General features: G+C 41.1%; 1 protein-coding gene across 8 annotated transcripts in view; it reads right to left on the reverse strand.

The window, feature by feature from the left end:
* Positions 1-981: 981 nt before the first annotated feature.
* LOC137257807 (serine/arginine repetitive matrix protein 2-like) overlaps positions 982-24056 on the reverse strand; it is a 139058-nt gene continuing 115983 nt past the window's right edge. For 6 of the 8 annotated variants that reach the window (XM_067795294.1, XM_067795285.1, XM_067795256.1 and 3 more), the window contains 7 exons: positions 23539-23604; positions 17730-17774; positions 16929-17018; positions 15848-16018; positions 12249-12617; positions 11837-11989; positions 982-5550 (listed from right to left, as the gene is read on the reverse strand). In XM_067795294.1, coding sequence (XP_067651395.1) covers positions 5355-5550; positions 11837-11989; positions 12249-12617; positions 15848-16018; positions 16929-17018; positions 17730-17774; positions 23539-23604 — 1090 coding nt within the window. In that variant the 3' untranslated portion in view covers positions 982-5354. Of the gene's footprint in view, positions 5551-11341; positions 11491-11836; positions 11990-12248; positions 12618-15847; positions 16019-16928; positions 17019-17729; positions 17775-23538; positions 23605-24056 lie in introns of all 8 variants that reach the window. The other 2 variants (XM_067795319.1, XM_067795311.1) reach the window with 1 other exon arrangement.

The following is a 24056-nucleotide window of genomic DNA, read 5'->3' on the forward strand; positions in this document are numbered from 1 at the left end:
CCATTAGATCATGACCGGACTATGGTGGCATGATGACTACTGTGATATAGAAGAATTGAAGTTCAACAAAATTACACAAACCATCATGTCGGAGATTCAATCTGGACTGGTTACCAGGGGCACCATTAGAATCACGTTTGCATTTTTGGAGAGAGCGTTGGATCGGGTTTCCAACCATGTATAACATGCATAGATATCACAAAGTAAAAGGCTTCCAAAATACAATGGCGCGAGCGACTTCCACCGGAGGCTGGGTGGAAGAAAAGTCTTCCACCGAGACTCCTGTGGAAGAAATTCAGAAGGCCTAAAATCACGGAAACCTTAATTGCTGGGCTATAAATTTGCCAAAAAAGAAACGGAAAAATTCTACGTGACGCGCAAGGGTCCCGCTATCCAATGACGTGCAGGATGCGCGTGTAAGGCGGCGAATGCAGCTCCCAAGGGAGCCGTGCTGCAATAGGTGATACAATCTGGGTGGCCTTGTACAATCCATTACTTTATGGAGGCCATGTGCTTCCTCACAAGTCCACTTTCACTTAGAAACACTTCCAAGCTTCAATCACACCTGACAAGATCTGCAGCTAAGAAATTAGTTTTGTCCCTGTCCCATGAAACATCTAGAATGCTTATTATTCAACATCGCCAAAGAGCAAACACACTGTTTACAGTTGATTCCAAGTGCAGTAGCACAAATGATCCTCCGTGTTCCCAAGTGTGACCACAATCTCATATGACTTAAAGAAAATTCACTAGGTGCCAATGTCATGAAGGATTTACTTTAAGATTACACCTATAAGTACTACAGCAATCTAGCACTGGCCTGAAGTCTCACACGCAATGGACTCTGACATCTGACATAAATATTTACTCACTGTTCCATCTGACTTCAAAGCATCCAAGGTTTACTGGGCCTTGACCTGGAGGTGCTAAGTGGAATACAGTTGACATTGTAACATCCTATATAAGACAAAAGTACACACAGCACGTTGAATGTTTTATTGTACAAATGAGACGTACATGAGCGTGGCTATACACAGTGCATGATGAGTTCTGTACACACTAATAGACTGGGGCATTGTGATATGCCATGTGTCAGAGGTCACTGTTATCATACATATCATCATCATCCACATAGAGTAACAAGCTGATGTTGAAATATTAAAAACAAAATATTCTGAGTTTTAAGATCATGTATCTCATTGAAATTAAACAAATGAAAAATCTGAGGACATATCCATGGGATGTCTATCTGTCACCAATATCGATCGGTTTCACTGACCATGTGACTGAACCACTGTGGCAGTACAGCCCTTGAGAGAGTACATCCTCCCTAAGAGAGTACATCACGTGAGAGTGTATGCTCTCTTTCAGAGAGTACCACACCTGTAAGAGTGTACACCCTTCTTCACAGAGTACAGCCCATGTGAGAGAGTACATTCCCATTAAGAGAGTACAGCCCCTGATAGTGTACAGCCGCTTTCAGAGAGTACAGCCCCTGTGAGAGAGTACATCCTTTTCAAAAGAGTACAGCCCATGGAAGCGTACAGACCTTGTGAGACTGTACACTCTCTCTCTGAGAGTACACCCCCTGTGAGAGAGTAAACCCTTTTTAAAGGAGCACTGATCCAGAGCAATTTCCATGGACTGGTTGCTGCATTTGTTATTGTTTTTCTCCCACAAGTACACCAATGATATCCTATAATTTTTGACTGACTTGTGACCTCTGCTCCGCCATGCGCAATTAATAGTGATGAGAAGTAAGGTTTACACAACCAAACTTGGGTTACAGCAAGGGAGAAGTAACTGCTGTACTGCATGCAATTTCAATTGCCTGAAAAAACTTATGGGCCAACACTGTTTACATATAAGCATTTGCTGTGTACTTATTTAAAAAGTGTATATACCTCCTTACCTTAGGAAATGTTCATATTGTACCAGCGATGACAAACCATCCTTTTTAGTTTACGAATTAAAATAAATCAAATGTGCATTTTTAATGTCATAGGTATTAGACCTCAGGTGTAGCTACCATTATGTTAAAAAAAACCCCAAACCTGGGCTTACAGCTGATTTTTTCTATGAAAGTTGGGCCAACCCTCAATACTATCTAGACATAAAGCTTTGCAACCTATAGGGCATATACGAAACAAATAGCTTGCTACATGCTTGTAGACATAACACTTGTACATGACATGATTTAATATTGAGGTATAAACACAGAACTGGATAACACAGAATGAGATCACACTGGATCAGTCATTATAGTATCCAGGCATTAGAGAAATCAGAAGAACCCTTCACTGTTGGGATACTATATTACAATCAAGAAAAGACCAGGCATATTTTTTATTAACAGCATGTGACCCCTTCCTTATGTTCCACTGTTGATTGAAGAAATTCTGCCAAGGTGGACAGTAGCCCAGTCCCTGAGTCTGTCACGGTCAAGGGAGCAGGTGCTGACCAGCTTGCAGCTTGGTTTTGGTAATTAAACTGTTGGTGAGTCACATTAATCGCACTGGATCAGTGGCCATTTATGAGGGTACAGCCCTTGGGAGAAAACACCCTCTTTAAGAGAATACAGCCATTGTAAGAAAACACCCTCTTTAAGAGAATACAGCCCTTCTAAGAAAACACCCTCTTTAAGAGAAAACAGCCTGACAGAATACACCATTTTAAGAGAATACAGCCCTTGTAAGAGAATACACCCTCTTTAAGAGAGTACAGCCCCTGTGAGAGGATACATCCTCTTTAAGAGAGTACATCCCCTCTTGGACAGTACACCAGCTGTAAGAGAGTACACCCACCATAAGTGATTACACCCTCTAACAGAGAGTATATCCTCTATAAAAGACTGCATCTGGGCCTCTATACAACTTGGTAATGATTTGCACCAACTCACAATGGTTGGTTGATGGAACCTGAGATGAAGTCAACATAAATTACAAATGTACACAGATGAAGACATAGGTCTAGTTTCTTCAATGAAATCACTTGATACATCACCTGAACATCACCAGACATACAACATCTATCACCTGAACCTTCACATGGTACAAGGTGTACATCACCTGAACCTTCATATGGTATGCAGATTACATCAGTTGAACCTTCTGACATCCGTGAGCCTAGTTAGCTTACATTGTGGCTAAGCAAATGACCACCATCAGCCCAGTTAGCTGACACTGTGGCTAACCGACTGACAACCATCAGCCCAGTTAGCTGACATTGTGGCTAAGCAAATGACCACCATCAGCCCAGTTAGCTGACACTGTGGCTAACCGACTGACAACCATCAGCCCAGTTAGCTGACATTGTGGCTAAGCAAATGACCACCATCAGCCCAGTTAGCTGACACTGTGGCTAACCGACTGACAACCATCAGCCTAGTTAGCTGACATAGTGGCTAACCGACTGACAACCATCAGCCCAGTTAGCTGACATTCTGGCTAAGCAAATGACCACCATCAGCCCAGTTATCTGACATTCTGGCTAGGCAAATGACCACCATCAGCCCAGTTAGCTGACATTCTGGCTAAGCAGATGACCACCATCAGCCTAGTAAGCTGACATTCTGGCTAGGCAAATGACCACCATCAGCCCAGTTAGCTGACATTGTGGCTAGGCAAATGACCACCATCAGCCTAATTAGCTGACATTCTGGCTAGGCAAATGACCACCATCAGCCCAGTTAGCTGACATTGTGGCTAAGCAAATGACATTCATCAACCCACAAAAGAACGTAGTCTCCCCTACTACACTGCAGCCTCCTGCAGTTTATATCAATGGCGCCAGGAAACAAGCTTCAACACAACTGACAATACAGAACATAACACAGCAGTTGTTTGGGTATTGATTTGAGAAACTGATTGAAGCTTGTCACAGCAACATCAGCTCCTACATCCTTGCAAGTTAGTTCAAGTCATCAACATCCTACAAACCCCTACACAAAACATGTTTATGAAATCTATCCATTTAAAACATTTTCTACATGATTCTACACCAAAACAAGTTCATTCATGTATCCGAATGGCAATAGGATTTTCATCTGTTCAGACACAGGTGTAAAGAGTCAACAGTTGATGCTAATCCCACTTCATAATCTCTTTTATGTGTATCACGGTTAAAATGACAAAGTTCAATGTTTCCATAAAAAAACTTGACAACACACAGACCATTTCCTTTCATACAGTGTAGAAATTCCTCAATACTGATGTCATTGACAATGCTCACAGACTGCCCCTGTTCTACATGTCAGTATGTTGATGGACATCAGTACCCACTTTAGTCTCTGCATATTTACATAAGTCAGCTGTAGGTACTAGCCATTTAAGTGTCATGGTGACAACAAGACCTGTCGGTGGAGATGCTGCCAGACACCAAAGAGAGCCAGTCACTGATGTTGGCTACTTCTGTATGATGAAGGGAATGCCAATCTTTGGAATGAAAGCTTCAGCTACTTCTAATTTTCTTTGGCTTAACTCCAACATTAGCTAAATGAAAATCTTGAGCAATAAAAGTCAAGTTTATGTTTGGATGTGTGATGACTGGCAGCATCTCGTTGGAAATATTGATCACATGCACACAGAGATTTAAAGTCATCAATGAGTTACTTCCCCTTGATTCACTAGCAGATAGGAAACCTGCAAATAAAGCATGGTATGCTATTTGTTCTAATATTCTTACCCTATACCTTGACATTATTTGCTATAGTTCATCTTATTCCAGCAGACCCTAATCAAGGGGAAAGCACTCTAATTGGTCCACTGAAGTTGAGTCATAAAACAACATCTTTGTAAAACTGAAAATAAAACAACTGTTGCAAAAGCCACAACATGTGCAATAAATAGCATATAAATAAACACATGTAAAATGAAAGACCAGTCAATACAATAACTTAAATCTGATATGTAAAACTATTCACATAATCGTCATCAAGTCGCCTCCCTCCAGCACTGTCAATGGACGACGCCACGTGCCTCCAGGAGAAGCTAGTTAGTTTTCAGTGAAACTGTTTTGCCCTCCAGCGTACTAGAAATGCTATGTAGTGTGTCAAGACGACTTGGCACCTTCCAGTATGTGGGCCTGTCCACACAGCATGCTGCTTGAGCAGTGGTATTATTGCACCATACAAGGTTGGTTCAGCCATAAAATATCATGTTGTACCCTGACACTAAGGGCATGGCTGAGCAAGGAGGAATCACAGACAGACATTACTCCAGCTGTTACAGGACCTTGTTTGTTCCATATTCAGTTTTCATGATGCCTAGGCCCTTCTTTCAGAGCTGAGGTTGGCATTTTGACATTTTGGAACAAAGGTTTGGGATAAAGACGAAGTGTACAACTTGTGATATCTCTCAGTGCTTTAGACTATCAAGACTACTACTGCTCCAGCTACGTCGCCGCCGCCGCCGAGTGTAGCGCTTAGTTAAACTCAGACTGCGACTCCGGAAACGCGACCTTGACCTTGACCTAGAGTATGACCTATAGCTGTCGTCAGAGCTTGGTGAAGGGGGAGAGGGTCTGTAATAGGGGACTGGTCGTTTTCTTGCACTGCAAAGGAAAGATGAAGTATTTGTATCATACGGACAGTAATCTTTCAGATGTCTCGCTTCATTTTACCTTCCCTTCACGATGTATATCACTGACAAGTCAGCAGTTGCAGTAATATATAATTTGTAACCTTCATATATCAAAATTTATGGTGACAATTTACACGTGCTCCCGAGTATTCAATTCTTCCCTTTTTATGACTCTGATAGGAAGCCATCTCTCTTACTTCATTAGAACAGTATGCAAGTGACATAACAATTCAATACGTAAAATAGTACATTTAAAATCCACAAGAAAAATCAGTGTTTGAGGTAATACGTGCCAGGTGATGTCAAATTACAATGGACTATTGCAACTTTTTTTACAATTTATCAATTTGCTCACATGAAAGTTGAAGCATCAGCCCATTTAAGGGCACAGCATGCCACAGTTGTTAATTACATTTGAGCTTGTTACATTACAAATTACAGTTGCATAACAGACAGCATCATGTCTCCCACAGCGCAAACTCCATAAAACAACACTTGTAATGGTTGGTTGCAACTGGGATTAGTAGGTTGTACTCTTATTATCTGCATGTTGGGAGATGGGAGTAAACCATGGTAGGGGAGCGGACATGACCATTCATTGATTGGGAGTGACCAGCATGGCCCTATTCATTAGTGTGTTACAGTCAAGTCTCGTTAATCTGACCTCCATTCATCAAAACATTTGGCTTTATCCTTTTGTTTTGTTGGTAATGAATTACATAAACTGAACTTTGTTTCATTTATTTAGTCTGACATTCTCGTTAATCCAACATTTTGCTGTGCAACAGACGATGTCAGATTAATCAGACTTAACTGTACTTTTGTCTGTGTTCTAGGAGTAAACCGGTCTGGGTCATTAAATGCCACTGACATTATTCCAGCTACAGGACATCTGTCTGTAAATAGCCAAGTCTGTACCAGACACTCCAGTGACTGTTATCACTGTTATCCTTAGCAACACACAAGAGCGACTAGAGAGACACTAAATATACCAGCAAAGTAACACAAAACAGCAAAATAACATCATGCAGCATGCAAAACAAGGTGTTAAGGCTCTGCTAGTTCAGCAATAACAATGAACTGTTGTAAGTACAGGGGCTGCTATCTGACTCCTTCTTCAGTGCCCAAGGAGAATGAGTTGTGAATCCCACATGATCTTGGGGACAAGCTGGTGAACCTCAGTGAACAGTGTACATTCAGATAAAGTCCCCAGACAACACATCATGCCACTACAGCAGGGTATGAAATAGCGTCTGTCCGGAGGCCCGCTGCTTGCTAGTTACATGGTGGTCTTACAACTTTATTGTATAGCCAGCCTTGTTGGCCAATCCGTTTTCCATGGGTATATGTTTTACCATGTCACTGACTATGGGTGATATTTAGAAAATAGTTTACAGTTGTGGTAGCTAAACTAGCTTCCTAGTTAGAACTTTATTGTATAGCCAGCCTTGTTGGCCAATCCGTTTTCCATGGGTATATGCTTTACCATGTCACTGACTATGGGTGATATTTAGAAAATAGTTTACAGGTAGCTAGACGATGTCTGTATGTATAGTTCATGATCAATCAAACCGTAACTTCCACAGATCAGTCTACCCTTTCATCTAACACTAAACGTGATTGATCTGAAGAACGCTTTCAGTGACCAAGTTGATTTTGTTAAATTTGCGGCTGCACATATTTACTTTTCAGAAGGAGAGTTACAAATCCTCTGTGCTAAATGCATGAATAACATGTAGAGATCATTCTTGCCAAAGATACTGACCAGTCTGACTTCGCCTGTTTGTATCATTCACATGGCAGTGACACTAAATGGCTCAACAGGGACCACACAGTTGTGCTTGGTAAAATCTACTTCTGCATATGTTTAAGGTTATCTCACTGTAAGTAATTCTTTGATAAAACACCTTTCCTCAGTTTCATGTTTTTGATACAGGGCTGGTTACGCGTTCACAGGGCCAGCAACATTTTTCAGTTATAAGCCTGGTGGGCGTCCTGTTTTTTTTTCAGGACTTTCATACACTGACTATAGCTTTCACTGGTTTTACTCATTATTAACACACTGATGTAATACAAGTGAGTGACAAGTAGAGTGTTGACTGCTATGTTAAATAATTACATTCCCTCACACCCTCAATGTGTTAAACTGCATTCACTCACACCCTCAATGTGTTAAACTGCATTCCTTCACACCGTCAATGTGTTAAACTGCATTCACTCACACCCTCAATGGGGCATACTGCATTCACTCACACCCTCAATGTGGCATACTGCATTCACTCACACCCTCAATGTGGCATACTGCATTCACTCACACCCTCAATGTGTTAAACTGCATTCACTCACACCCTCAATGTGGTAAACTGGACTCCTTCACACTCTCAATGAGTTAAACTGGACTCCTTCACACTCTCAATGAGTTAAACTGGACTCCTTCACACCCTCAATGTGTTAAAATGCATTCACTCACACCCTCAATGTGGCAAACTGCATTCCCTCACACCCTCAATGAATTAAACTGCATTCACTCACACCCTCAATGTGGCAAACTGCATTCACTCACACCCTCAATGTGTTAAACTGCATTCACTCACACCCTCAATGTGGTAAACTGGACTCCTTCACACTCTCAATGAGTTAAACTGGACTCCTTCACACCCTCAATGTGTTAAAATGCATTCCCTCACACCCTCAATGAATTAAACTGCATTCCCTCACACCCTCAATGTGTTAAACTGCATTCACTCACACCCTCAATGTGTTAAACTGCATTCACTCACACCCTCAATGTGGCAAACTGCATTCCCTCACACCCTCAATGAATTAAACTGCATTCACTCACACCCTCAATGTGGCAAACTGCATTCACTCACACCCTCAATGTGTTAAACTGCATTCACTCACACCCTCAATGTGGTAAACTGGACTCCTTCACACTCTCAATGAGTTAAACTGGACTCCTTCACACCCTCAATGAGTTAAACTGGACTCCGTCACACCCTCAATGTGTTAAAATGCATTCCCTCACACCCTCAATGTGGCAAACTGCATTCACTCACACCCTCAATGTGTTAAACTGCATTCACTCACACCCTCAATGTGGTAAACTGGACTCCTTCACACTCTCAATGAGTTAAACTGGACTCCTTCACACCCTCAATGTGTTAAAATGCATTCCCTCACACCCTCAATGAATTAAACTGCATTCCCTCACACCCTCAATGTGGCAAACTGCATTCACTCACACCCTCAATGTGTTAAACTGCATTCACTCACACCCTCAATGTGGTAAACTGGACTCCTTCACACTCTCAATGAGTTAAACTGGACTCCTTAACACCCTCAATGAGTTAAACTGGACTCCTTCACACCCTCAATGTGTTAAAATGCATTCACTCACACCCTCAATGTGGCAAACTGCATTCCCTCACACCCTCAATGAATTAAACTGCATTCACTCACACCCTCAATGTGGCAAACTGCATTCACTCACACCCTCAATGTGTTAAACTGCATTCACTCACACCCTCAATGTGGTAAACTGGACTCCTTCACACTCTCAATGTGTTAAAATGCATTCCCTCACACCCTCAATGAATTAAACTGCATTCCCTCACACCCTCAATGTGTTAAACTGCATTCACTCACACCCTCAATGTGTTAAACTGCATTCACTCACACCCTCAATGTGGCAAACTGCATTCCCTCACACCCTCAATGAATTAAACTGCATTCCCTCACACCCTCAATGAATTAAACTGCATTCCCTCACACCCTCAATGTGTTAAACTGCATTCACTCACACCCTCAATGTGTTAAACTGCATTCACTCACACCCTCAATGTGGCAAACTGCATTCCCTCACACCCTCAATGAATTAAACTGCATTCACTCACACCCTCAATGTGGCAAACTGCATTCACTCACACCCTCAATGTGTTAAACTGCATTCACTCACACCCTCAATGTGGTAAACTGGACTCCTTCACACTCTCAATGAGTTAAACTGGACTCCTTCAAACCCTCAATGAGTTAAACTGGACTCCTTCACACCCTCAATGTGTTAAAATGCATTCCCTCACACCCTCAATGTGGCAAACTGCATTCACTCACACCCTCAATGTGTTAAACTGCATTCACTCACACCCTCAATGTGGTAAACTGGACTCCTTCACACTCTCAATGAGTTAAACTGGACTCCTTCACACCCTCAATGTGTTAAAATGCATTCCCTCACACCCTCAATGAATTAAACTGCATTCCCTCACACCCTCAATGTGGCAAACTGCATTCACTCACACCCTCAATGTGTTAAACTGCATTCACTCACACCCTCAATGTGGTAAACTGGACTCCTTCACACTCTCAATGAGTTAAACTGGACTCCTTAACACCCTCAATGAGTTAAACTGGACTCCTTCACACCCTCAATGTGTTAAAATGCATTCACTCACACCCTCAATGTGGCAAACTGCATTCCCTCACACCCTCAATGAATTAAACTGCATTCCCTCACACCCTCAATGTGGCAAACTGCATTCACTCACACCCTCAATGTGTTAAACTGCATTCACTCACACCCTCAATGTGGTAAACTGGACTCCTTCACACTCTCAATGAGTTAAACTGGACTCCTTCACACCCTCAATGTGTTAAAATGCATTCACTCACACCCTCAATGTGGCAAACTGCATTCCCTCACACCCTCAATGAATTAAACTGCATTCCCTCACACCCTCAATGTGTTAAACTGCATTCACTCACACCCTCAATGTGTTACATTGCATTCCCTCACACCCTCAATGTGTTACATAGCATTCCCTCACACCCTCAATGTGTTAAATTGCATTCCCTCACACCCTCAATGTGTTAAACTGCATTCACTCACACCCTCAATGTGGCATACTGTATTCACTCACACCCTCAATGTGTCAAAATGCATTCACTCACACCCTCAATGTGGCAAACTGTATTCACTCACACCCTCAATGAATTAAACTGCATTCACTCACACCCTCAATGTGGTAAACTGCATTCACTCACACCCTCAATGTGGCATACTGTATTCACTCACACCCTCAATGTGTCAAAATGCATTCACTCACACCCTCAATGTGGCATACTGTTTTCACTCACACTGTCAATGTGTTAAACTGCATTCACTCACACTCTCAATGTGGCAAACTGCATTCCCTCACACCCTCAATGTGTTAAACTGCATTCACTCACACCCTCAATGTGGCAAACTGTATTCATTCAAACTGTAAATGTGTTAAACTGCTTTCACTTAAGAGTAAGTGGTGTATCCACCCAATGCAAACATGTCAGTATGAATCATCTAAAATGTCATCTGAAAACAGTGAATTTCACATGAGTGTTCATTGATGCAAACCTTTAGTTTTGTGGTTTGTAAACTATATAAACCACTGTTAGTGTTTTGAGCATAACAAATACACCCAACCAGCTTCACTCAAACAGGCTATAATGAACTACCCCAGTGTTGATTGTCTGGTGCACCATTATTAGGTGCAGTGCCCCATACTGATTCCAAGCTGTTAGTGTAACCTTCACAAACCAAGCCATGCACAATCCCAGAAATAAGGAACAAGTAACTAATTCTAAAGTGAGAGTTTTTTCAAACTGCCTCATCTTACTACACCAGACCTCTCTGGTCATGAAGACTGTCAGTCAGACACTCAAAGATTAGTAGGTTGTGTTTTAGTAGTATCAACTCTGCAAGCCAACTGGAACATAATGAATACCATGTTGTGGCTTGAAGCTGCTTCAGTCTTAGTATCGGTCTCGTGGACGTTTACTGGAACGATAATATGGAGAAGGGGAACGTCGACGGTTGTACGATCGAGACCTGGATCCATGGTGGTCATCATATTTTCGCTCTCTGGATCCTGACCTAGACACCCAACAGCAAGAAAAACAAAAACAAAAATAAAAGAAAGCCAAAAAAAGCCCCACAACATGCTGAGACAAAGGAATACAACACCCAAAAGAAGATAGTGTAATTTTATACATAAACAAATGAAAGTGAAACAGAGAGAAACACAATGGTGCAAGTACTGGCACATATATGTAACGGTCTGACACAACACTGAAATACACATCACTGTAGAGGAAACAGCTGTCATTCCTACCACACAAGGTGAAGGGTGCTAGAAAAATAAATAATAGTACAATGTAAATGCACTTGTGCAATAGAAATTCTTCATTTATTTTCATTGCTGTCTCTTGAAGATCCCCACCTTGTTATCCTGCGTTTATCTAAGTGACTTGGTGAACCTTTCCTTCTCCGAATTGAGGGGCTGCGTGATTCCCGGCGCCTTGAGTCATGGCTCGGACTGCGACTGTATGACCGCCTTCGACTGTGAGATCGAGAACGGGAGTAGCTCCTGTCCCTGTATTTAGCAGGGACATTATATTTACATTTACTGACGTTTATGGACATTTATCATCATTCAATGACAGGCGCCACTAGCTGGGATATACACAGTGTCCAAACACAGGTAATGTTGTTCCTAGATCTTACAAAAAATTAAAAAAGATGAAAGTAAAACCTGGGATCTCATTGCAACTCTGACAATTTACATTTAGGCATTAGTTCACAATCACGCCCATGAGGCATTCTTTAGCCATATATTGTTAACTTTGTCATACCTCTTTCTGGAACGACTTCTGGATCTAGAATAGGATCTTGACCGTGACCGAGAATGAGTAGGTGACCTTGAACTTCGCCTTGACCTCTTCCCTGGTGACCTTTTCTTCGGCTTTGAAGGTGACCTGGACGCAGACCGTGAATCCCCTCTGCTGGACTGCCTCTTCTTCTCTCCGTGCTTCGGAGACCGGCCTCTTGATAGTTCCTTGCCAGATTTTGTCTTGTATGGTGATGATTTTCCCCATCGTCGATCAGCAGGAGAGTAGCTTAAAGACTTGCTTCGATTTCTTTTGGGTGATGGGCTTATCTTGCCATTTCCAGTTTTGCTTTCAGCAGACTTGGAGCTACCATGTCCATTTTGTTTCACTGATCTGTGGACAGTAAACTTGTAAAGCACAATGCACACTAACAAACCAATGGAAGTGAATCATAAAATAGATCAGATACCAAAACGCTCAAGTAACCAAACTTACAAATATACTGTCAACAAAAAAAAGGGACTCAATGATTTCAGCCTAAGTAAACTTAGCCTCAGTACTTTTTGTCACATGTCCCTACTGAGTCTAACATAACCTTATGTGAGGTCGCATCAGGTAACTTTTGAGATTGACCAATCAGAACACAGCCTACCAAATTGTGAAAGAGGACATTCGCACACACCTTTAGAACTTTTTATCTCGAAACGGTTCGTTCACGAATGATTCTGAATGCTATTTAGCATACGATCACTCCCGGGTGATGCACACGAGGCACAATACAACCATGACAACGGTGAATAAACTTTCGCTGAAAACAGTTTTACTGCAGCGTATATACAGCTGGTAAAAAAACTGTTACATGCAGATTTTTGTTTGTGAAGAGACCTGTGTCAGTGACCCTCTGATCCCTAAGCAGTAGCGATTGTCTGATTGGTTAAATATATTTTACCGACTCCCTGTTGACTGGATGGTCACAGGTCGCTCAAAGGTTACCTGATGCGACCTTCCACTAGGGTTTGTTAGTCTCAGTGGTGGAGTCTAAAGAATACCACTGAGACTAAGTTTACTTAGACTGCAATGATTTGAATGTAGATATCGCTGATGTCCTCATTTGAACTGCAACATGTGACCATAATTAACACATCATACATGATCAGCAAGTGATGCACATACCACACAAAGTGTGAATTAAGCACACCATTAAATACGCCTCTGGGAATACGAATCAAAAAGTAGTGAGCCTAACTAATCTAGACGTTCAATGTTTGTACTGTTTTCATTTTATTGTGAAGGGATCATTAGCAAAGTCATTTCCAAACTTTCACATAAGTGGGTAATGTGGTTCATGATATACGAGTCGTCTCAACACACTGGGGTATAAAATATGTAAAATAATTGCAGAAAATGAAAATGATATGGCATTTGGATTGCTTGATTAAGATTTAGACAGGGGCTATTTGTTAAGGACACCCTACATGGATCCTTCACAAACATTGTGTCCAGATGTTCAAACTGGCACTGTTTACAAACAATTGGGAGCTGACACTTGTCTGACCATTCAGTATTTAGTTTAAACCCTAGGCATGATGGATGAATATTGAAAACATCAGCGTTAGGTATGTCTTTCTGATGGTCATCTGGAAGGCGGTGTGTAATGTCCCCAAAACAAGCTGTTTCAGTGAACATGACGGAGAGAATCACCTTAACAAGCAATTGTAGTTTCAATCTGCTTTTTAAAGATCAAATATATTCTAGGGGGTGCAAATACATAAATCACTCAATGGTGTCATTATGAATGAAACCCCGTGATTACAACTACCCATTTCGATCTTTGATTACTCTCAGCCACAAACGAAATTTCAACCAATCAGAGCAGCGTGTCTCTGTGATGTAATATGAAGTATAGCTATGAGGGCCTACACAGAATTCATCTACATTTCGTTTACAGGTTTATGCAAACCTGAAGTCACGACAGCTGTTGTGAACAATGAAAGCTCTATGTTCTCACAATCTACTATCATATAGTTTTGTCTCCTGCTTTGCCTACATTCTGAGTCACAACCCTTGTTTTCATAGACGATTCTGTCAAAATCACTTGGTGTCGCTAGGTTGTAATCTGTGTTTGGTGGTATAAATCCGGATGTTATTTGTCATCAGTCACTTCATGCTCAGTTGATGAATATATAACGGGTTTAATTAGTGGTAATGCCACTTAGATTACCCAACAATGCATTTATTGATTGCTAATTACTGGCTGACTAAATTACTTCTTTAAAAGAACAATGGACATTATGCAATTGATCGTCAGGTGTGCTATCTTGGTGATCAATGAGACGGTACACCAATGTGAAAAACCTGAAACAACACAACACGTTTTCGTGTATTAGACTGTTAAAAGACACATCACTCTGGAAATATATGGATGAATGGTAACATTGCTTATAACATAAAAATTTCACTTTTTAAAGCGAGGTGGTGGTCAATTTAATATTACGTACAATACTAATGTCACTTCGACCCTTGCTTCCGTGGAACAAGTCCTTATGTTACAAGTTGTGTCATGCAAAATCCTTCAGGCCATGAGTCAAATACATATTTAACTACTAGCAGAAAGTAGTTTTGATTTTCTAACTTGATGAAAACAAACAATAATATCATTAATTCTGACAGATTTTAGCCCATGACTTCATGATTTTCCAAAATGGTGGTGCCCTTTCTGAGGATTAATGCTATATCAGTTTGTTTTCACTGACTTACAAAATCAAAATTACTTTCTACTGATAGTAACATATGTATTTGATTAATAGACAAAAGGACTTTGCACAACACTGCTTGCAATATGGGAATTTCACTCTCGGAAGCAAGGCTAGAGTCAATTTAATATTACTTACAATAATATTGTAACTTTGACCACAACTTCGCTTCCGAGGAAGAAATAGTTATGTTCATGCAAAATCCTTTTGGTCAGCAATGTGTAGTAAGTAGTCTTGATTTTATAACTCGATGAAAACAAATCTCAATAGCAATTTCTTTCCTGGAAGTGAGATTAGGGGCAAACCATCCAATTCAGTATATACCACAGGCTTCCCCAACGCCCAGTTCGAACACACAAACAAGTGGTGGAAATCTGTGCATAGTGACACCATCACCTGACCCCAAGGAACAATTGACGGCAACACAATTCGGCATGTCTTTGTTGGCATCGAGAAATCAGAAAAATGATGAGCTTCCTACACATTTTCTATACAACTAACTGAAAATCGTTCCTCATATGATGTCACTGCAGGGCTCTGGTGACAGAGTTTCGCAACCTGTGTATGGTTTCGTGGGTGGGCGAGAACGAAGCAGAGAGAGAGTGAAGATGGGTAACACTTGGGGGAAATGTAAATATCCCATGTTGCCAAACTGGGTAAATCAAACCTGCAAGGTTTCCACTGTCAGAATGCACAGATAACAGGTAGATCTGCAGGCCTGAAACACCTAAGACATATTCTCACATGCAGAGCAACTCATTGAAAACTGTTGTACCTGACCCACCTTTCACTTCAGGGCATTGATGTAACAATTAAATTATTTGGACCATCAACAAGTACAGACAAATCTTTGAGGAAACATGTTCCTACCTGAGAGGTGATTTGTCCAATTCTGATTCAGAATCACTTCTCTTTGATCTTGATGTAGGTGACAGTCGCTGCTCAGGGGGACAACCCCTGTCTACAACAGCAGGGGAGGGTGAGTGATGTGACGACTTCCTCACCTTTCCATTCCTGTCAGGAGAAGGTGCTGAGGAGGAACTGCAAAAATGTCAAGTTCAGGGTTATATGATTACTGATCAACTTCACACCACCCTCCATTAAACAGGGTCAGGCTCAAGGTAATACAGTGTCTAGGCTGATAAGATTCCTGTCAACAAGCTGAAGGTCCTCTGGATCTGCTATTCCTGCCTATGCAGGGAACTCGTATGAATGTCACTGTTACTGCATAATATTGTTCTCTGCTGATGTATCCTGCCGCTAGCAACTTATAATTGAAATATAACGATAGGCCGTCCAATATACAACCATTTGCCAGTCAAGTTCTAACACTATATTTTAGGAAAAGTCGTCGAAAACATGAGCTCTAAAGTCCAAAGTTCTAACAACACTGTTCAAAACTGGAGAAACTACTCCATGTGTTTCACGCAGTGAAATTCCGCAAAGTCAATAGCATTTGCGTGAACATTCATGTTTCAGAAACATCAACGCACGCAAATATTTAATGTTAACACAGTTGTAGAGCAAGTCCAGGCAAGTGTGAATCTTAGTACTGGTGGTATGACATAACATAGTGGAACAGCTCGAACACTGTAGCACACACTGGAAACATGACGTCTTTCATGTCTTTGCGATCAGAAGAGAGTGATATTGATTCACTGTAATGTGTGACCTGATTCACTGTAAAGGTGTAGCCTGATTCACTGTAAGGTGTGATCTGATTCACTGTAAGGTGTAACCTGATCACGGTAAGGTGTAATCTATCATTGCAAGGTGTAACCATCACCCTCTTGAGAAAAGCACATGTGACTGGACACCGATTGTGCCTCATTACAGACTGTTATTTACACAAATGTGATTTGGCTGGGTACACAACAAACGCTTGTGGTCATAGTGTGAATGTTTGCTTACCGAGCCAGCCTCAACAATGTCCTAGCAACCAACCACTCACCTTCCTGAGTCAGACTCAGAGTCAGTATCGGAGTCAGAATCAGAGCTGGATGACTCTTTCCTTTTCCTCCGCTTCTTCTTTTCTTCAACCCTGCAAAAGACACAGTCACCTGACTATCTCTCCATGGACATTGTGTGGATACAGTTCATAATCTTGCACCTCTTGATTATCTTTCTCTAGACAGTAGATAACATCACATATGCATTCCTGTGACAGACAGCCACCTGATTATCTTTCTCCATATACACTGAGACACTGTAACAGACAGTCACCTCATTATCTTTCTCCATATACACGAGACAGTGGATAACAACACATGTGCACTACTGTAACAGACAGTCACCTGATTATCTCTCTATTTATGGACAGGTTTAATTCCTGAAGGATAGTAAACAGGCAATATTCTCTAAATCTAATGTCTCTACTTTAAGGATATTTGTCTCATGCTATCAAATGTCGGCAATCATATGGGATGTTGGGGCCTACATTGCCATCCACAGAAATGTCTGAGTCATTGCATGTCTATGCAAAAGACTGCCACTGCTCAAAGTGGTAAGACACAAAAGACTGCCACTGCTCAAAGTGTTAAGACACAAAAAACTGCCACTGCTCAAAGGGGTAAGACACAAAAGACTGCTACTGCTCAAAGGGGTAAGACACAAAAGACTGCCACTGCTCAAAGTGTTAAGACACAAAAGACTGCCACTGCTCAAAGGGGTAAGACACAAAAGACTGCTACTGCTCAAAGGGGTAAGACACAAAAGACTGCCACTGCTCAAAGTGGTAAGATACAAGGCTTACCTTTTTCGACGCTTTTTGGTTTTCTTATTTTTCTTAGATTCAGAGCTGCAAAAGAAAAAGTAATGACATGAGAATATATTTCTACTAGGAGGCCTGTGGGCAATATAATCAACCAGAAACAGTGCTAGTAAGGAAAACACTCACAAATCAGGATTACCTCCTCTTGCGGTCCAAAGTCCAGTTAGTTCAAATCAAAGTGTCTATCATGACATACTATTAGTAAAGACAAGTGCAACAGGAGTGTAATATTCTGCTGCAATGTAGTCAAGAGTTGATCTAGACAAGCATTTGAGTTTTGCATTTATGTAAGCAGATATATGCCATGAATGCTGAACAAAGCCAGGTTATGAAGGCATGCGTCACAACTGTTAGATCAGTATGCTGAAACCAACCTTCACATGCTCACTTAACACTACTTATCTGCTGGACGTGCGATTCCATTGGCAACCTGATTTGTCAGTGTTTGCCATGTGTGTTCTGAATCAATTCTGGGTATTTCAGAGTCATTACTAGATATAATTTACAACAGGAAAACCATGCAATGCCAGACTGATGGATCTGGACAGAAAATTAGTGCTGATATATCTACACAGATACTTGTCCATAGAACAATGTTGTTTGAAGAACATCCACATCAGGTAAGAATGACTTAAGAAGAGCATTGTTCATATATTCATATATAGCAAAGTATTAAAGTATTTGAAAATATGTTCAACACTGTTCTATGGGTATTGTAGCAAAATAACTATCACCATCCCCAATCCCGAATTCCAATAAAACACACTGGAATAGAAAGAGATTTACCAGCAATTAATTCTTAACATTGTCCACTATACTTGGATCAATTGTCTAAAACTGCCACAAATTATCAATGTTTGTTTGCCAAGAGTTTATCAACTGGGTTTGAGACACAACGAAGTGAAGGGAAGAAAACAACAGACACATATATTTCTGTCTTACCTTATCTCTTACATCAAAAGCAGAGGGGGCATTCAAAAAAGGAGGCACACCGTATTGAGATGTACATGTATAGGCGGCATGGTAGCTAGGTCACCTGTACATTAGTTACCCTTTTCACTACCTAGAACTCTCCAAGGAAATACCTTATCCAAGCTCAACTGTCTTTCATGTTCAAATACGTTACAGTTTTCTTGTCACAACACAAGATAAATATTCAGTGTGCATCTGTGTCATTTGCATAGATATTTTGTTGAGTGGCCCTCCCCTCCAAAAAAAACCATGAAACTGGTGGCACGTTTAAATTCCGTCTGTGGCAAACAGTTGAACTAGGAAAAGATAATCCACCCAGTAACTACTATTCTACAAATGTTCTGATCCTTAATTACAAAATATCTACAAATGTTTGTATGTTTTTAATCATACATTGCGTCTGACTGTCACCAACTTAGGCTTCAAACAGAATCATATATTTTCATTAGGACTCAATGAAATACACATTATATAAATTCAAAATCAAAGACAAAATTACATCTAAAATATATGTTGCTATTTACAACCATGATTTAGACGAACTTTTTATCACAATCCTTGTATTTTGCATGAAGTTATTTTGACAATGAATAATGGACATTCAATAACGACAAAGTCATCAAACAATCAGAATAAAAATTCATGATGAACAAAAAAAATACCCCATAAAGAAAAGAAGCCAGTGAATACATTATTTTGTCAGGAAACATATATTAACAATATATTCAAGATGATATTCCCTGAGCATCCATTGGTACTAGGAAAGCACTGATTCACATGTCTACTGTTTCCCTGCCTTGTTTAATGTAGAAACCCACCACCGTCTACCATCTAGGAAGCCAAACTGTCACAGCAATATTGCTCTTAAAAACAAACCAACAAGTCCAGAATGGAAAATATCTCTTTATATCTCTCAAAGGAGTCAAAGAAGTAATCAGCACACAGCGTTCACATGTGACAAAAATACAGGAACATTTGTAGTATCATTTGATGCATGCAACATAGTCACTTCAGTTTAACAAAGACTTGACCGATGAACCGGTGATCATTGGCATATAAAAGTCGGAGTTGTACAATTATCAGAAATATTACCTTAGTCAACATGCCTGATTGCTATGATTTCAGTGAGTGAAAGGCATTGGAAAAAGAGAAAAAAAACTTATAAATGACGAAATACATGTGTGAACATCTTGGACATCCCCTTGCTTTTAATCAAAGACATATTATCAACACTGTTGTTGTAGGCTTACCTCTTGTGTTTTCATCACACAAAATTAAGTATGTTTTGTGCAGTTAGATGCAATGCTTGCAGTAAAGTAATATTTTTATAGAGATTTTCTGTGGTTGATAATAATGCATGTTAGTAAGAGGTCATTGTCATGCAACAATTCATGATAGAGCTAAGGTGAAGCAGGTATGTTCATGACAACTGAAGGAAGGATATATACACTGTATAAAACAAACCTTTTAGAAGCAAATTAAGACATGTAAACAAAGACTTTTATTCGAATGTGTACATAAACATGAAGAACACAAGACAGAAACAGTAAACAGTTTTTCATTTTCTTTTCTTGAATTATTATACAACAGAAAATGAACTTGACAAAAACAGGATTTGTTATATCAGATTCTACCATACTGCCTTCCATTCAAAATGATCTAGAAATGAAATACATTATTTACATTAAAATACTTAACCACAGCTTTGTATGTAATAGTGCAAACACACATAGGAAAAACAGAGTTGTTGCTTGCAAACTCCTAAAACACACTCTGGGACATGGAATGAATGAAATTTGTGATTGATGAAACCTGTCCACTACTCACCAGAATACAAGAAAGGTAACCCCCATGAGGAATGACAAATAGGTTTTTTAATGCAACTTGATTTTGTCACTATATGGTTGCAATAAATGCCGAAGTAACGTAAAGCCCAACTCAACTCATGAATGCCAAAATCTGACATCCAGTGCCAAGTTTGAGAGACTATTATTCTCATACCACCACCCCTCCTCCCCCCATCCCAACACAGTTGATAATCACTAGCAAAGTTTAGTGGACTGACAGAGCATGACAGTGTGAGTTAAGTAATGTTCTTCACACACTTTACAGCCACTTGACAAGGCTACTGTTTAACAACAAGCATATATATGATAGTGTAAACATCATGGTCATATATTCCTATGTATAGGGTTTATGAACTATAACTGGTAACTGAACGTCCCCAAACTAGCTATCAGGACTGTGACAAGTTTACTTGCAGGATGAGGCTTCTTTAAGCTTCTCTAAAATAACAGCTTTAATACTAGTTCACAGAGAGTGCTTACTGAGTTAACAGTTTGCAAACAACCGCATGTAACCATGGCAACAAAGCAACAAAAGCACATACAACTTCTCCTCATTACAGAGTGCTGCAACAAATAAAACAAAAAGAGAAATGAAGGAAATGAAGAAATCAGATGTAATGAGTGTGAAACTGGGCAATAGGAATTAAATTCAAGCACTTGTTTAGAATATTGCAGGCATGCATCCTCCACAGCCTGGTCCCCAGCAGCAGCAGCATGTGGGGTAGGAGAGAAGAGAGTGGACGTCAAGGTCAGATGGCAGCAGCATGTGGGGTTGGGCAGAAGAGGGTGGATGTCAAGGTCAGATGGCAGCAGCATGTGGGGTTGGGCAGAAGAGGGTGGATGTCAAGGTCAGATGGCAGCAGCATGTGGGGTTGGGCAGAAGAGGGTGGATGTCAAGGTCAGATGGCAGCAGCATGTGGGGTTGGGCAGAAGAGGGTGGATGTCAAGGTCAGATGGCCGCAGCATGTGGGGTTGGGGAGAAGAGGGTGGATGTCAAGGTCAGATGGCAGCAGCATGTGGGATTGGGGAGAAGAGGGTGGATGTCAAGGTCAGATGGCAGCAGCATATGGGGTTGGGGAGAAGAGGGTGGATGTCAAGGTCAGATGGCCGCAGAATGTGGGGTAGGGGACAGATGGCAGATGTCAAGGTCAGATGGCTGCATTACTAGGTATATGAACACTCCTTTCAGGGTCTGAGCTCAGTCAGTCTTCTGACTGCTGTGGAGAAATCAACAGCTAAGTTTACCTCAAAAGTGCAGCAAAATTATGACAAGGATTCTGTTTCAGGTATTGAAACAAGTTTGATAGTCAAGGCACCTTGAGCACTGGGGAAAAAGGAGCTCTTGGTCGGCCTCATCCTGGATAAATAACTTTAGCTTTGAGTTACCTTGGAAGCAGAAATGTCCTTGAAGTAAAGCTTTGGGAGGGAGGTCACCTTGCAACCAACACGGAAAAGGGGGAATACTGCATGGAACTTTAGCTTTGGGAGGGAGGTCACCTTGCAACCAACACGGAAAAGGGGGAATACTGCATGGAACTTTAGCTTTGGGAGGGAGGTCACCTTGCAACCAACACGGAAAAGGGGGAATACTGCATGGAACTTTAGCTTTGGGAGGGAGGTCACCTTGCAACCAACACGGAAAGGGGGAATACTGCATGGAACTTTAGCTTTGGGAGGGAGGTCACCTTGCAACCAACACGGAAAGGGGGAATACTGCATGGAACTTTAGCTTTGGGAGGGAGGTCACCTTGCAACCAACACGGAAAAGGGGGAATACTGCATGGAACTTTAGCTTTGGGAGGGAGGTCATCTTGCAACCAACACAGAAAAGGGGGAATACTGCATGGAACTTTAGCTTTGGGAGGGAGGTCACCTTGCAACCAACACGGAAAAGGGGGAATACTGCATGGAACTTTAGCTTTGGGAGGGAGGTCACCTTGCAACCAACACGGAAAAGGGGGAATACTGCATGGAACTTTAGCTTTGGGAGGGAGGTCACCTTGCAACCAACACGGAAAAGGGGGAATACTGCATGGAACTTTAGCTTTGGGAGGGAGGTCACCTTGCAACCAACACGGAAAGGGGGAATACTGCATGGAACTTTAGCTTTGGGAGGGAGGTCACCTTGCAACCAACACGGAAAGGGGGAATACTGCATGGAACTTTAGCTTTGGGAGGGAGGTCATCTTGCAACCAACACAGAAAAGGGGGAATACTGCATGGAACTTTAGCTTTGGGAGGGAGGTCACCTTGCAACCAACACAGAAAAGGGGGAATACTGCATGGAACTTTAGCTTTGGGAGGGAGGTCATCTTGCAACCAACACAGAAAAGGGGGAATACTGCATGGAACTTTAGCTTTGGGAGGGAGGTCACCTTGCAACCAACACAGAAAAGGGAGGACCTTTGCCCACTGTGAAGGTTCATCACCATGTTGATGTGCTGGGCAGCAGATGGTGGAGGACACAATGCTACAATCAGTCTTCTCCAAAGCTGACAAATGCATTGGATGACTACTGCAGAAAGCTGAGAGTTTGTTAAATAAACATATTAGAGGTCTATGAAAGACATGTTTTGACAAGAAGTACAGATGTGTTATTCAGATGTGTGAACAAAATATGGGGTATTAAAAAATGGTTGATACATGCCATTGGTTGAAAATATTCAACAGCAAAACTACAACAATGATAATTCAAAAACGTTCAGTATGCTGTATGATCGGGGAGAAATTTAATTGCTAGTGCCCCATACAACAAAATAAAAAAAATCAACAGAAATATAACAAAATACTGGCCAATATTTACCACAGTGCATATAGGTACATAATTACTTGGGTATGTTCAGGCATACTGTATTTGTTGCCACATAGATCCATATATTTGGGTTAACAACAGTTATGTAGACAGGTGGTGAAACTGCTGGAAGTTGTCTGGGAAAGTAACACAATTACAAAAGTCCATGAATGCTGCCTACCGATCGTGTTTGTGCTTTTTTGATTTCTTTTTCTTTTCTCTTCTTTCAGGGGAGCTGCTGGCTTCTCTGCAATAGAAATGCAGTAGATCAAGCAAAGGTGAACTGGTGTGTGTGTGTGTGTGTGTGTGTGTGTGTGTGTGTGTGTGTGTGTGTGTGTGTGTGTGTGTGAGAATCAAAGATCAGAAGCAAGTAACTGAGCTACACAAACAGCTAATTTGACATAATGACAAAAAAAAGACATGCTTAGTAAATTAAATCACTTTGAATCACTTAAGTCAAATACCATGAAAATCATAGAGATACAATCTTTCTGTTAAAAATTTCATAAATGAATCAATGCCTAGATTGAAAAGTCATAACTTTGAAACAACTGGGATCTGATATTGCTTGTGAAATGGTAACATGGGTCAACAGTTGACTAGTGGTGACTATTGGGTCACCTCCTGCCTAGCCTGGAAGTGACACTGCTCTCAAGACAGTATTAAGAGTGTCCTTTAGACAGAGTGGCTACAAATGCC

Source organism: Haliotis asinina, chromosome 1 (genome assembly GCF_037392515.1).
Source record: "Haliotis asinina isolate JCU_RB_2024 chromosome 1, JCU_Hal_asi_v2, whole genome shotgun sequence".
Classification (NCBI taxonomy): Eukaryota; Metazoa; Mollusca; class Gastropoda; order Lepetellida; family Haliotidae; genus Haliotis; species Haliotis asinina.